This window comes from Peromyscus maniculatus, chromosome 17 (genome assembly GCF_049852395.1).
Source record: "Peromyscus maniculatus bairdii isolate BWxNUB_F1_BW_parent chromosome 17, HU_Pman_BW_mat_3.1, whole genome shotgun sequence".
Lineage (NCBI taxonomy): Eukaryota > Metazoa > Chordata > Mammalia > Rodentia > Cricetidae > Peromyscus > Peromyscus maniculatus.
In genome coordinates this window covers 58,152,648-58,167,224 of record NC_134868.1, presented here as the reverse complement: position 1 = coordinate 58,167,224, position 14,577 = coordinate 58,152,648, and the positions used below count along the sequence as shown (strand labels likewise).

The 14,577-nt window shown below is 52.6% G+C and overlaps 1 protein-coding gene across 1 annotated transcript in view; it reads right to left on the bottom strand.

Annotated features, from left to right (window-relative positions):
• The window catches only part of Tubgcp3 (tubulin gamma complex component 3), a 63,272-nt gene that overhangs the window by 37,864 nt on the left and 10,831 nt on the right, over window positions 1-14,577 (bottom strand). Inside the window, exons 4-10 of the mRNA XM_006981314.4 lie at window positions 11,175-11,252; window positions 10,315-10,526; window positions 8,247-8,419; window positions 6,300-6,418; window positions 5,176-5,301; window positions 1,094-1,162; window positions 648-780 (exon numbers count right to left, since the gene is read on the bottom strand). Coding sequence (XP_006981376.2) covers window positions 648-780; window positions 1,094-1,162; window positions 5,176-5,301; window positions 6,300-6,418; window positions 8,247-8,419; window positions 10,315-10,526; window positions 11,175-11,252 — 910 coding nt within the window. The remainder of the gene's footprint in view (window positions 1-647; window positions 781-1,093; window positions 1,163-5,175; window positions 5,302-6,299; window positions 6,419-8,246; window positions 8,420-10,314; window positions 10,527-11,174; window positions 11,253-14,577) is intronic.

Genomic DNA, 14,577 nt, shown 5'->3' with positions numbered 1-14,577 from the left:
TTCTCTGATTTGTCCAATACCTGTTTAGGTATTTATTATTTGTATATATTGTATATAGTTATTGTACTTTTGTATATAGTTTTTCTTTTGTTAGTTATAACCTTTTGCTTTTTTTTTTCTTTTTATTAAAATAGAAAAGGGGAAATGTGGTGGTAATCTAATTGTACTGAAATGTGATTTTGATTGTATGTTAATAAATAAAGTTGCCCGGGGGTCAGAGCTATTAGAGCCATAGCAAGAGTGTGGCGGTGGTGGCACACGCCTTTAATCCCATAGATATCTGTGTGTTCAGGGATATAGCCAGCATTGGAGACATATGCCTTTAAGACCTAGGGGGCTGTACATTCAGACAGTGACGAGGCAGTCACGTGTTTGGGTTTACAACCAATGAGAAGGCAGAACAAAATACTTTAAATAGACGAACAGACAGGAAATAGAAGCCTCATTCGGGAAGCTGGGACACCGCAGGCGGAAGGGTGAGATTTTAGCTCTGAGCTCTGACCTCTCGGCTTTCTCTTTTGCATTGTTTCTGTGTTTCTTATTTAATAAGACGGTTGGTTACATCTATAGAGCAGAACCACGGGCCCTGCCGACAAACAAGTTTTGCACTCAAGTCTAGAGGCACAGAAAAGAGGAACTCAGAAGACCTTGGCAGTGATCTACCAGCGCAGCGAGGGTCTTTAGTCTTATTTTGGGGTCGTATGTCCAGACCAGGAGGCGCCGCAGTGTGAGGCTGCTCTCTAGTCCCAAATTCACACCCTGATCGTCCTCTAGCTGGAGCTAAAAAACAACAGGGAAAGGTTAAACAGAAGTAACTGAGTACAAGCCGTCAGCCCCTAACCCACACAAAGTGAATCTAACAACAAGGTCAAGGTCCCTCTGGGAAACTGCACACGCTCAGGCTGCACACAACGAAGACGTCACACGGCAGCCAGGACCCGGAAATGAGCAGTTCACTGGCTCTGGGATGCAGTGAACAAATCTTGTATTGCGGACGTGGTTACTCCTGTATGTGTATGAAGGAACAAAATCCCCTCTACCGTGTGCATTTTCTAACTGTTGAGAGCCTGGCGGATTCCAGGGGGGCGCTCACCTGAGAGTGCAGAACAGAGAGGAGTCTGTAGTACTCTTTGAGCTCCTGATGCAAGGCAGCACAAAAGCTCTGTGGGAGGGAGAGAGCGGGGTTAAAGCAGGACCATGCACACACAACCGCTCCCTCTGTGCGGGAGGAGACACCTTCCCAAGGAGCTCAGCAGAACTGAAATCCTGGACCTGTGGCGTCTATTCTAATAACAAAAAGCACAAACCTTGCAGAAGAGAAGTGGAGATGTGAAAGGTTTTCATGAAGCTAAAAATGTGGTCACTTTAGAGGATGGCCCTTTAAGATGGGGGCCTTTCTAAGTGTTAGAGCTACAGTAACTTTCCTGAATGTTCTTCCAAGCATTAGGAACTTCCCAGCCCGTTTGACCCGGCTTACTTTCCCACTCAGTGCACTGACCACTTCTCGCTGCATCTCCCCCTGAACTAAACGCACACTCTCAGAAGCAGTGAAGAAGAGCCCCACTGGCCTAGAGTCCAGTGCTAAGTCCTCTTGGCATGAACCCAAGGCTATAAACAGAGCACACAGCCCAAAGCCTGCTCTGCAAGACAAGCCATCATAAACACACTAGCAAGGCTAAAATCTATCCTCTTTAAATTAATATGCAGCCCCATGGTTTCCCACACACCTTATGCAAAATACAATCTCATAAAATACGAACTTATTTTACCAGACAGAAAAACAAAATGCCCTTTCAGCTATAAAGATGAACATAAAATGCACATTTTACTCTTCTGTATCTCTAAAGACGAGCACACCAGCTTTGGAGACACACAGCAATACTTCCAAAGTCAGACTTGCTGACTTGCAAGGGAACCACAGACCCTGGAGTGAAATCCTGGGCTCCCGATGAAGGCTGACCCTCCACACCTCCCACCACCGTACACACACTCTGCCAGGTTCTATATAAGGAAATAATTTGCACAGGGGCATAGAAGTCCTTACCAAACTATTAAGTTTCCCTAATGTTACCAGAAACAGATGTGGAATTTGTTCAGGCACATCATCACATTCTATAAAGCCGCCACTCAGCCTCCAAAGGGCAGAACCACAACCATGTAAGTTTAAAAAATAAAAATAATAAACCATTTATCAACCGATCAAGAGCTCCAGTTGCAGTGTGCCATGGAGAATGCAAAGCCGCAGACTACGTAGCTCCAGTTACAGGTGGTTCCTAGAGTCCGATTTTTTAAAGTACCGAATTGGACATTTCTTAGAAAATACAGCCAATGGGCATATGAGGAAATGTTCAAGGCCACTAATCACCAAACATCCATACAGCAGGGTGCTGTGAGCGCACCTACAGCCAGGGAGCTGAGTGGCTAGCTGGGCTGGGCTGCCTGGGCTTGCCAGAAGAGAAGGGAGGCTGAGAACTGTACTGGAAGCCAGCATCTCCCTCGGCACAGCTCTGTGCCATCTGGAGTAGGAGATGGGCTCTGCTGCGGCCGCAGAGAGAACGTGCACAGTAACTACCCAGGACACACATCTGACAAGTCATTGACACCCAGAATATATCAAGGATGAAGAAACCTAGAGTCCGATTTTTTATTTTTTTATTTTTTTTTTTTTTTTGGTTTTTTCGAGACAGGGTTTCTCTGCGTAGCTTTGCGCCTTTCCTGGAGCTCACTTGGTAGCCCAGGCTGGCCTCGAACTCACAGAGATCCGCCTGGCTCTGCCTCCCGAGTGCTGGGATTAAAGGCGTGCGCCACCACCGCCCGGCGCGAGTCCGATTTTTTAAAGTACAGAATTGGACATTTCTTAGAAAATACAGCCAATGGGCATATGAGGAAATGTTCAAGGCCACTAATCACCAAGGAAATGCAAATCAAAAGCTGAGACACAGCCTAACTCCAGGAAGAATCACCATTATCAGAGGATGAGGAAAAAGGGGAAGCCAGCACACTGTGGAGAGGTGGGGGTGGGGAGTGGGGATGGGGACAGGGACAGGGGATGGACAGACACTGTATCAGCTATGCAGAGGCTCCTCAAATAACTAAAAGTGGAACTTCCAGATGCCAACACCCAGGACCTATGTCCAAAGGACACAGAGCCAGCGTGCTGAGGGAGGGCTGCTGTGCATCCGTCGCTGCAGCATGATTCACAGCAGCCACACGAGGAAACTCACTGGATCCCACTCCACCAGAAAGAAGATGCTGTCCTCACAGACAGAATGAAGGGTGAAGAGAGTAAAGACCGGCCCACAAAGCCTGCTTTTAGTGTCAGCCCTCAGAAGAAGGGCGATGGCCACCTGGGCAAGTGTCTGGAGAGCAGACAGTACGAGAGGAGGCAGGCAGGCTCAGGACCAGCAGCTAACTCTGCACTCTCTCTTCACCTTCCTATTGCAGAAAGGACTATGGAGCATGGGCAGAATCTGTGCAAAGTGACGTACTGTCAAACGTGAAGCCGGACTTCATCTCTGAGGTCTCACGTCACAGTCACACTCCCGACCACCAGCCACGCTGCCCGTGACACTCCCGACCACCAGCCACGCTGCCCGTGACACTCCCGACCACCGGCCACGCTGCCCGTGACACTCCCGACCACCGGCCACGCTGCCCGTGACACTCCCGACCACCGGCCACGCTGCCCGTGACACTCCCGACCACCGGCCACGCTGCCCGTGACACTCCCGACCACCGGCCACGCTGCCCGTGACACTCCCGACCACCGGCCACGCTGCCCGTGACACTCCCGACCACCGGCCACGCTGCCCGTCACACTCCCGACCACCGGCCACGCTGCCCGTGACACTCCCGACCACCGGCCACGCTGCCCGTGACACTCCCGACCACCGGCCACGCTGCCCGTGACACTCCCGACCACCGGCCACGCTGCCCGTTACACTCCTAGTCACTAGCCACGCTGCCCGTTACACTCCCGACCACCAGCCACGCTGCCCCTGCCATGCTCCCGGCTAACAGCCACGCTGCCCCTGCCATGCTCCCGGCTAACAGCCACGCTGCCCCTGCCATGCTCCCGGCTAGCAGCCACGCTGCCCCTGCCATGCTCCCGGCTAGCAGCCACGCTGCCCCTGCCATGCTCCCGGCTAACAGCCACGCTGCCCCTGCCATGCTCCCGGCTAGCAGCCACGCTGCCCCTGCCATGCTCCCGGCTAGCAGCCACGCTGCCCCTGCCATGCTCCCGGCTAGCAGCCACGCTGCCCCTGCCATGCTCCCGGCTAGCAGCCACACTGCCCCTGCCATGCTCCCGGCTAACAGCCACGCTGCCCCTGCCATGCTCCCGGCTAGCAGCCACGCTGCCCCTGCCATGCTCCCGGCTAACAGTCACACTGCCCCTGCCATGCTCCCGGCTAACAGTCACACTGCCCGTGACACTCCCGACCACCAGCCACGCTGCCCGTGCCATGCTCCCGGCTAACAGCCACGCTGCCCGTGACACTCCCGACCACCAGCCACGCTGCCCGTGACACTCCTAGTCACCAGCCACACTGCCCCTGCCATGCTCCCGGCTAGCAGCCACGCTGCCCCTGCTGCCTGTGATCCTCTCAGTAGCTTCAGACATCGCTGGCAGCAATTCCTGCCTAAGAACGTAACTGAGACCAAAGGCACACACCACTAAACCTCTGCAAGAGGCCAGGACTCTGGAAGAACCCCACGCTCACGTTATATCTGCTGCTCCCCTCAAGATCCAGCAGTGGCGGGGGGGGGGGGGGGGGGGGGGGGTGCGGCGGCTGTTTCAAGTGACATGCAGGTCCATCAGTGCCCCAGCCACGGCCATCCAAGAGTGAGAGCTGAAGGTCCCTGCTCCCCACAGCCGCAGCACCAGAAATGTGGGCACCTGAAGATCTGGCCATACTCCCAGGGCCCTTCCTTTCCCCCAGGCGGCAGTGATGGCTACAGGGCCATCTTCGAAGTCCCGACCTCTCCCCGGCTCTTTCCTCTGACCTCCCTCGGCCATCCCCTCACCAGCTCCGAGTCTGCCTGTTCTCAGTGGACTCTGGCTGACAGCATCACCAGTCACCAAGGACACTTTGCTCAGGAAGAGCCCTGGCCGTGAATTTCACATGCGAGCCTTAAACAGATTAAGCACGTCAAACCTAACAATGATGAACATACCTGGCCTACAAGTCCAAAGGAGCGGTCCAGGCTCCTCTGGTCCGCGTATTTCCTGATTTTGTTGTGTAACCATCCTAGCTCAGCAAGCCGGACTGCCGTGTCCCTCAAAGATTTATTTAAGTTTGCCTGAAAAGGAAGCACACCAGAGGTCACAACTCATCATCAGCCCCAGGCACTCGTTCTAACCGTCTCACCTGACCCCCCAGCACGAGGAAGTTAGAAGGAAGGACACAGTGCGAGGACCGAGGACGCCAGGCTCCTGCTGTGTCACCCTGTGGACAGCATTCTGGGGCGTGCCCGCCGGGACCTTGACAGTCCGCAGAGACACAGGGAGTGATGACCCCTGCCTGCTGAGAAGAGCCGAGAGCAGAGTCGTCACTCAAGGAGTGGGACATGGGAGCCTGCGTCAGGAATGCTGTGTCCAGGACAAGACACCATTACTGGCTCTGTTTCCTGGGTCCTCTACCCTGCAGCAGCCCCATCAGTGACTCATGGGGACCACCAAGCGCTGCCACGGAAATCGGCCGTGACAGGGCAGGGCGAGAAGCCAAATCCAGCTGTGTGGCTCGCTTGGTGCCCACTCTGCCAAGCCCCGGGATGCCAGCAGTAAGGAGCCTGATGTCGGACTCCGTGAGTCCTCCTGTCTGAGCACCCTCGGGACTCCGTGAGTCCTCCTGTCTGAGCACCCTCGGGACTCCATGAGTCCTCCTGTCTGAGCACCGCTCGGGACTCCATGAGTCCTCCTGTCTGAGCACCCTCAGGACTCGGAGAGTCCTCCTGTCTGAGCACCCTCGGGACTCCGTGAGTCCTCCTGTCTGAGCACCCTCGGGACTCCATGAGTCCTCCTGTCTGAGCACCCTCGGGACTCCGTGAGTCCTCCTGTCTGAGCACTGCTCGGGACTCAGTGAGTCCTCCTGTCTGAGCACCCTCAGGACTCCGTGAGTCCTCTTGTCTGAGCACCCTCGGGACTCCGTGAGTCCTCCTGTCTGAGCACTGCTCGGGACTCCGTGAGTCCTCTTGTCTGAGCACCACTCGGGACTCAGTGAGTCCTCCCATCTGAGCACCGCTCAGGACTCAGTGAGTCCTCCCGTCTGAGCACCGCAGGCAGGACTCTACTGGCATACCTTGCCTTCCACTTTGTAGCAGTTCTCAGCGCTGTTCATTTTGATATTTTTGCCGTCGATGCCCTGGAACACGTAAAGAATATCCCTCACAAGAGCTGCTTCAGTAACTTCCAATGAGCCTGCAAAGTGATTTTTAAGAAAGTAAGGAACACTCTCCATGGAAAATGACTGATGAGCTGTGTGCTATACATTTGCTCCCAGACCACATACACTATCTCTACTGAGCTGTGAATTAAGTGAGCTCAAGAAGCAAGAGACACATAAGACAGGCAAGGACGGGCTTCCTGAGGGGCGGGGCTCCTGCAGTGTCCTGCTGAGGTCTCTGAAGACAAGCAGCCCCCCCACCCCACCCCCCCACCCCCCGGCCATCAGACAGATCACAGCACAAACCCACCATAGGGAGTAACCACACAGCAGGGGCGTGGGTAATAACAGCTTATTGCAAGGTGATCCTTCTAACACCACCAGAAATGGAGTTGTGGCTCAGAAAAAAAACATCAGCTTCCTCAGGTCTTCTGAACAAATGCCACAATAAACTTAGGGGGTTAGCCAAAAATGAGCACAAAGAGGAAGAGCAACACCCAGCACCCCAGGATGTCGAGGGGACCCAGAGAGACAGGAGCAGTCAGCGTTCAGAGCCACCACATAGAGTACAGCTTGGGCACATGCTTGGCTGTGGGTAGAACTGCTGCGGTCACCTATCAGGTTAACAGTGTCCTTCAAATCTCACACGGCATTCTTGCCCATTTCCACCTGTGGTTCAGTCACTAAGCAGCAGCTAAGAGCCGGATGTGAGCCCTGGGTTCCTGTTCTTTCTTTCTCCTGTGCACCTAGACGTGAGCTGGGGAAACTCTCCTGGCATGTACACCAGACTCACTGACTCTTCCCAGGAGTACACCTTCATTATCCTTAAGGCCTACCTCCATCTCGCTACTTGAAGTCGGCCCTGACAGAGGCACTACCCTCCTCCATGGCTGACTTTACAAGCGTCTAACCACTTACTTGTAACCTATTTGTAACCCTCTTAAAACGTATCTCTTGTAAGCAGCATGTGCTACTCAGACTGGAATTATTCTCAAAACTGTCACTGAAAAGAAGTATTAATGCCTTTAACAAGTGCACCTGGGTTAAAGCAGCCATGCCACTATTGACCCTGTCTACCCCACTGTCCCTTCTTATTCTCATCTACTTCTTCCAAGTCCCTCTGGCTATGTGGGGAACACACGTGCAGGCTGAGGACACACACTAGCTTGCATCACACACGGGCGTGTGTCACCTGAGTATCCACCTTTACACACGGGGGATAATGTGTAGAGAAGATGACATGTGTGAGTTCCCCATGGGGACAACCGCATGGCCAAGGTCACAAGGACACTGGCCCCTCGGCTGCCCTTAAGGACAGGAGGCAGCAGCCCCAGACTCGGCTCAGCCTCAGGCCGTGAGCCACAGCGAAGCCCATTCTTCAGTACTTGTAACCCGCCTGCCCACTACCGCTCTACGTGGTCTACGTGAGAAAAGCACGTCCCCCTTGACAGTCTAACAGGATTAAACCCTTACGGAGGTCTTCCTCCTCTCACCCCCCTTGCAGTCCAGGAACCACACTAAGCACTAACCCCATGACCAGGGCAGACACTGTCCTGCGGAGATGGACATGAGAAGGGATCCTCCTGAAGCTCTGAGTGGATTCCCAGGAGGACAGCAGAATGCGGAGGGGAGGGGACTGGGACAAGAAGGGAGAGTACAACACAGGGGACGGACAGACAGACAGACAGACAGCCGAGGACTGGGGGTAGCAGGACTGAAAGCCGGCCACGTGAAGTGACCTCACAGGGCATCTGCCCAGGAGGGACCCTGGTGTCAGTCCATGAAAACTAGGGGACCCTGCAGCAGAGGTCCTGGCTCTGGGTGGAGAGTGAAATGGCTTCTGAACGTCAAAACACATCTTACCGCTCGGGTCCCCTTCTCTCCTCGACCTTGCCGTGTTGCGAGAAAGGGCACTTGGGAGGCCCTTGGAGGTAGGGGTCTGCGAAGAGGGCTGATTTGCAGGCAGGGTCCATGCGAGCCGCGGCCCCAGCTGCTGCCGAAGGCCATCACCAACTAGTGCAGCTTGGTGGGGCTGCCTAGAGAGAGAAGGAAAGAAAGAAACACTTCGACTTCACACGTCCAGACTGTCCGCTAGAGATTAATGTGCCAGCAAGTGTCCTTGTGTTACCACATTAACCACATCAATGTGTGAGTCGGACCCCGGGAGTCTCCTAACCCAGAGTCCCAGCACGCTCAGCTCCAGGTCCCTCGCTCTGTCGGGGACACAGCCCCAGCATTCAGACCTGCTCCCAGGTGGACCTCTCACCTGCAGTCCATACTTCTCTTCTTTGAGTTCTCGACAAACACACAGCACACCCACACGGGAGCAGTTGGAAATTCTAAAGCAGCTGTAACGTCAAGCTCATGGCCTCTCATTCCTTCAACATTTCCTGAGTTGATAGGTTTCAACAGCTGGGCCCCGTCTCATCCGCGGTCACCACCCCCCACCCCTACTCTCGTTCGCATACTATGAAAAGAGACCCTGCAGCTTTAATTCACCTGAAAAATACACAAATACATAAATGTAAGGCAAAGTAACCTGGAAAATACATCACGGTCGCTCTGTGAAATTCTAACCTGATGCTGATTTCCAGTGGCAACTGTAACAAAACCACTGCTTCTTGGAACCCTCAAATAGCCACAGGCTCTCAACTGCACCTGCTGCCCTACGGGTGCTCTGGGGACGCCGTTCCCATCCTGCACCCTCAGCATGAGGAGCACCACCCTCAGCATGAGGAGCACCACCACTCCCATCCTGCACCCTCAGTATGAGGAGCACTGCCATTCTTGTCCTGCACCCTCAGTATGAGGAGCACTGCCATTCTCGTCCTGCACCACCCTCAGTATGAGGAGCACTGCCATTCTTGTCCTGCACCCTCAGTATGAGGAGCACTGCCATTATTGTCCTGTACCACCCTCAGTATGAGGAGCACTGCCATTCTTGTCCTGCACTACCCTCAGTATGAGGAGCACTGCCATTCTTGTCCTGCACTACCCTCAGTGGGCACAGGCTCAGCTATACTACATGTCTGAAAAGAACTGTAAATGTAAAATAAAATGTCGGCTCAAAATTTCCTGACAACAATAAGCACTCTAAATTCCAAGGTCACAGATGAGAACCTTTCAGCCAAATATGGGCTTTGGGTCAGCAGTAAGTGCTGTTGGAAACTGTTACGGGATCATCACAGAGCAGCCTGTGTGTGTGGTGCACGTAATCCACAGTCAAGACCTTCTGTGCAAATGTTGTAACTCAGAGTGACTTGGGACTCCACCAGGCTCACATGGAAAACACCAGCTTTTGATGCCCATTCTCTGATCACTGCTCCTCTGGAAACTTATCCAGCTCCATCTTGTTATGCTGTGGTCGCCAGGAACGACAACGTCCAGAAGCTAAGCCACCGATTACCTACACACAAAAAACGTGTACTTGACAGAAAAGAATCTGTAGGTCCATTAACCACATGGCCACCTGCTATCTCAGCCACATAACCTGACCGGATAGAAAGTTAAGACTCCAGACACTGCCTTGTCCTAGCTGCACATTCCTGGTTTCCACCCTCTTTGCTCACAGCATTAACTGTGAGTCTGAAAATCACGGCCTAAGGACAATTCACCCTGCACTTCTTAAAAGGACCTACCTAAAAACCCGGGGACAGATCTGCAACACCAAGACACACACACAAACACACACACATACACATACACACACACACACATATACACACACACACACACACACACACACACACACACACACACACACACACACACACAATGCCCTAGAAACATGGGCAAGACAAACATAAGCCCCCGGATGCTACTGGTTCTATCATGTGGTACGTGTGCCTGCCTCTGTGTGTGTGTGTGTGTGTGTGTGTGTGTGTGTGTGTGTGTGTGTACATGCGTGTACATGCAGATGAGCTCAAGTTACCCAGGGAGGAAAGGCTGCACAGGGGTGGGGCCACTGAGACCACATATGCCGATGCTGCTGATGCCACTGCTGCCCAAGCTGCCGGAGCTCTGTGCCTGTGTGCTGCGGTCCTGGTAGTTCAAGGGGAGGGTCTGAGGCCTGGCATAGTAGTACGGTGTCGAGTGAGCATCCCTTGGTAACGCTTGTGCAAATAACGAAGAGTAGCTAGTTACCTGAAATGAAGTGCATTATAAACACACAGGTGAGAAACTGTAGAACAACTTGCCCTCAAGACCTTTCCATTCCTATCGCCATGCTATTTCTGGAATTGGATTTGAATTTCACACTTATTCAAGCAAGTCAACGGAGATGCTTTTGAATGGTTATAATCGACAGGATTAGGTGTTCTCTGAACTCCAACAGAAAACACAAACAAGTTTACAAGTCTATCACGGCTACCTAACGAGGAGGTTGGAACACATGCCGCAACCACACTCCTCAGCTTCCTGCCAGCCAAACCCTTGCAGAACTTTCTATTGTACTCTGTAGTGGGAAGAGCACAGGGATTTGCAGCAGGAAGCCACTGGTATGACGACAGTGACATGCGCTCCCAACTCCTGGAAGCAGGAGAACCGCCCATGGCTTCCCAGCTCAGATGGCCCTGATTTCACCGTGTCGACTCTTTAACCACCTGGGCTGCTCAATGCATTGTTCCATCAGAGTAACACAACTTCCAGGCACATCTTCTAGAAACTGCCCTTGGGAATGAAGAAACGACGACTCCCAGGCTTAGCAGGCGTTTGCTCTTCTCCTATTATTTTCCTCCCTATGAAAACGTGGTAAACTGTCCCACAAGACACGGCTGAGGCCCGCTCACTCACCTTGCCGGTTTGCTTGCGAGGATCCTCACTAAGGTTCAGCAAGAGGTAGAGGATTGACCATTTGTTTTTCAAAACTCCCTGTTTAGATTAAAAATAATATTACAAGAGCTATTACCTTTCCTGTTTTATTATTTATACTTATTTCCAACATAGACAAACATTTTAAAATTCACCTGTGGACCTTTAATCAGAGCTCACTTCATGCATCACAAATGGTGCTGCCCCTCAGAAGGCTGGGAGCAACACTGTAACCAACACCCTCAGGCCCTTAGCTCCCTGGAAACAAATCCCCAAGTTACCCTGCTTTGGATTAATAAAGCTTAGTAAGCACCGTGGTGACAAAGAAACATTATCAACACCTGGAGATTAAGCTGGCCGTGGTGACACCTATAATCCCAGCACTCAGGACGCAGAGACAAGTGGATCTCTGTGGGTTCGAGGCCAGTCTCATCAATGCGGAGAGTTTCAGGCCGCTAAGCATACATACTGCGACTGTCTCGGGGATGAAAGCGAACTGTTTTTCTTAATTAATGTCTCATTTAGAGCAGAGGAGAGTATTATGGAAAAGAAAAGACAAGGATGGAGAGAGCCCCACCCTGGTGAGCATCTCATTTTTCTAGTAGAAACAGACATGGAGGCAAATTACACATGGAGAGGAATCTCTAGAAATCCGGTCATGAGGAGCAGAAGGCCTAACCAGACCCATGGACCAGCACTGGGGACCCAGGACACTGCCAACATAAGGAAGGAGGACATGGAGGAAAGGAGCCAGGCCGCTCAGTGACCTACCCAGGCCCTGGGCCGGCAGTCAAGCTCTGTCTGCCCCACACAGACTCTCCCTGGGTTCCATTTCTGTCAGTCAACTGCAGCCGCTGCCATTCAGAAACACCCGAGGGCCACACGCTCTGTGCACCACTTCCCATCTTCACTGTGATGCCCTAAGACTCTCCACCCACAAGGAACCAAGAGCAGACAGATTCGCAGTGCTGAGGGAGGCCCAGACCGGAACCTGGCCGCCGGCTTCCACAGTCGGTGGAGGCAGAGACAAGGACTGCTGCGGGAGCCATGATGGTGATGGACAGCCCAAAGGGAGAGGCGGGCTGGCTACAGACATGTGTGGACAGACAGGGGGCACAGACAAGAAACAGGAGGAAGGCTCGCTCCATTTAGCTCAGGAGTCATGATAGCGATGGACAGCCCAAAGGGAGAGGCGGGCTGGCTACAGACACGTGTGGACACACAGGGGCACAGACAAGAAACAGGAGGAAGGCTCGCTCCATTTAGCTCAGGAGTCATGGTCACCCTCAGTCTCCATCCTGCCCACCCAGCTGCCTCACCAGCACCACAGCCAGTGCCAGCTGAAGCCCGAGGGCAGCAAGCAATCAACCTGGGAGAACAAAGACGGAATGCAGCCACGCCAGCCAGCGGTGCTGAGGGCTGAGCTCACCAGAGCTGACCCTCGGAGCCAGCCACCCCAGATTCCCACCCGGGCCTTCACACAGACACACAGCTTCGTGCACCGGGTGTCAGCCGGATGTTAAGTGTGGACAAACGACATCCCAAAGTGGAGGACTATGAACACAACGGTGTCTGAGGAGTGCCTGCTTACTGGGCAGCCGCCCGTGGCACCTGACACTCACGCACGCAGGAGCTGCCCAGGCCTATCCCTGTCTCGTCAGTCCCGGCTGCGCACTGTGCTGCAGTCCCCAGACAAGCCGCTGCCCTTGCGCCAGGCCACACTGAACTCAGCTCGGAACCCCAACAATGTGCACCTGGACCCTTCCTCCCAGGGCACCCCGTGGCATACACAGCAAATGAGACACCCTCACTGATCAGAAAACAGGACAAAATACTATCGATGACCTCTGTACTTTGAAGGGCTGATTTTTTTTTTTAAATCAAAAAGATGGAATGGCTACTATCTGGACATACTGCCTGCTTTAGTATTAAGCCACTATCTCATAGGTTTGAAAACATGGTTCATCTCCAGAATGAAAAATTCGACTAGGTTGGTTTTGTGGGCTAGCTTGTGCACTGTTATAAATGGTGGGAAGCCAGCCACCATTTAGAACGATGTTTAGGAACTAGGTGAGGTAGCTTAGACCTGTAATCCCAGAACAAGGGAGACTGAAGCAGGAGGATTGCTGTGAGCTCCAGGACAACATGGGCCACATAGTGAGTTTCAGCACAGCCTAGTTAAAGACCATCTCACAAAACGGATGGATGGATGGATGGATGGATGGATGGATGGATGGATGGATGATAGGTAGGTAGATAGAAAGATGGATGGATGAATGGATAGATAGATAGATAGATAGATAGATACACAGATGATAAAAAGATGATAGATAGGTAGGTAGATAGACAGATGATAGGTAGATAGATGATAGACCGACAGATAGGCAAGCAAGTAAGCATAGGAATAAACAGAGTTTCAAATAAACTTTTAGAAAAAAACCTTAAATGTCAGTTTCCCAAGTGCACCTCCACCTAGTGGCCACAGCATCAGACACACAGGTTTTGCCGCAGAAAACTATCGCTAACCCCAGCAAGGCCAAGAAGCTCCCTAACCGCAGCGCATTAAATGTCTTTGTCACACCTCAAATGCAGAAGCCATTCACGGGGGAGGAAGACTGAAGAAAGCATTCCCTGGGGACGGCCTGCACACAAGCTCTCATCCTGACTTGGTAAGCACTCTCCGAGACTGAGAGGGATCCCAAGGCAGCAAACCAGGCAGTCAAATGCACTGAGGAACCGGAGCTCTCGGCAAACGTTTCAGGGCACAAAGAGGCGAGGACTGGGGGACGCGAACATGCTCAGACTCCACAGTCCTGGGCCCTCTGCTCTGTCTCAGGCTGACAGACCTGTGGAGCAAACGTTCAACTCTGGGTCCCTAGTCCTCTCTACAGAAGGAGGGAGACAGCTGGGTGAACTCGGTGGTCAGAAATCACAAAATCTCACCTTGTGGTCCAAGGAGTTTTTTGACAGAGGCTGACAAATCTTTATCAAAATATTAGATTAGAACAATTTTCAAGTATCAGTATCTAATTGCAAAGGGTTCAAAACTTTTTCTCCTTTAGTTATTCACTACAGCAATAAAATGAGTTCTCACAGATAACTGCATCAGCCATGGAGTTTCTGCTGTGGTGGGGACAGGCCTGCACATCCACCAGCATGCCTGCCCCTGGCAATGCCATCAAAGCAACCGCAGTGCCAACCGGAGTCCAATTCCCACCCACAGGAAACACCACAGGTTTCTGACACTGGCCCTCTTAAGAGGAAGCGCTGTCTACAACTACAAGCCATTAGTGATTACAGGGGCGATTGAGAAGTCGGCACCCAAGGACACCCAAGCGTCCCCAAGCCATTCCCCATCCGCAGAACCCCAACCCTTCCACCGTAC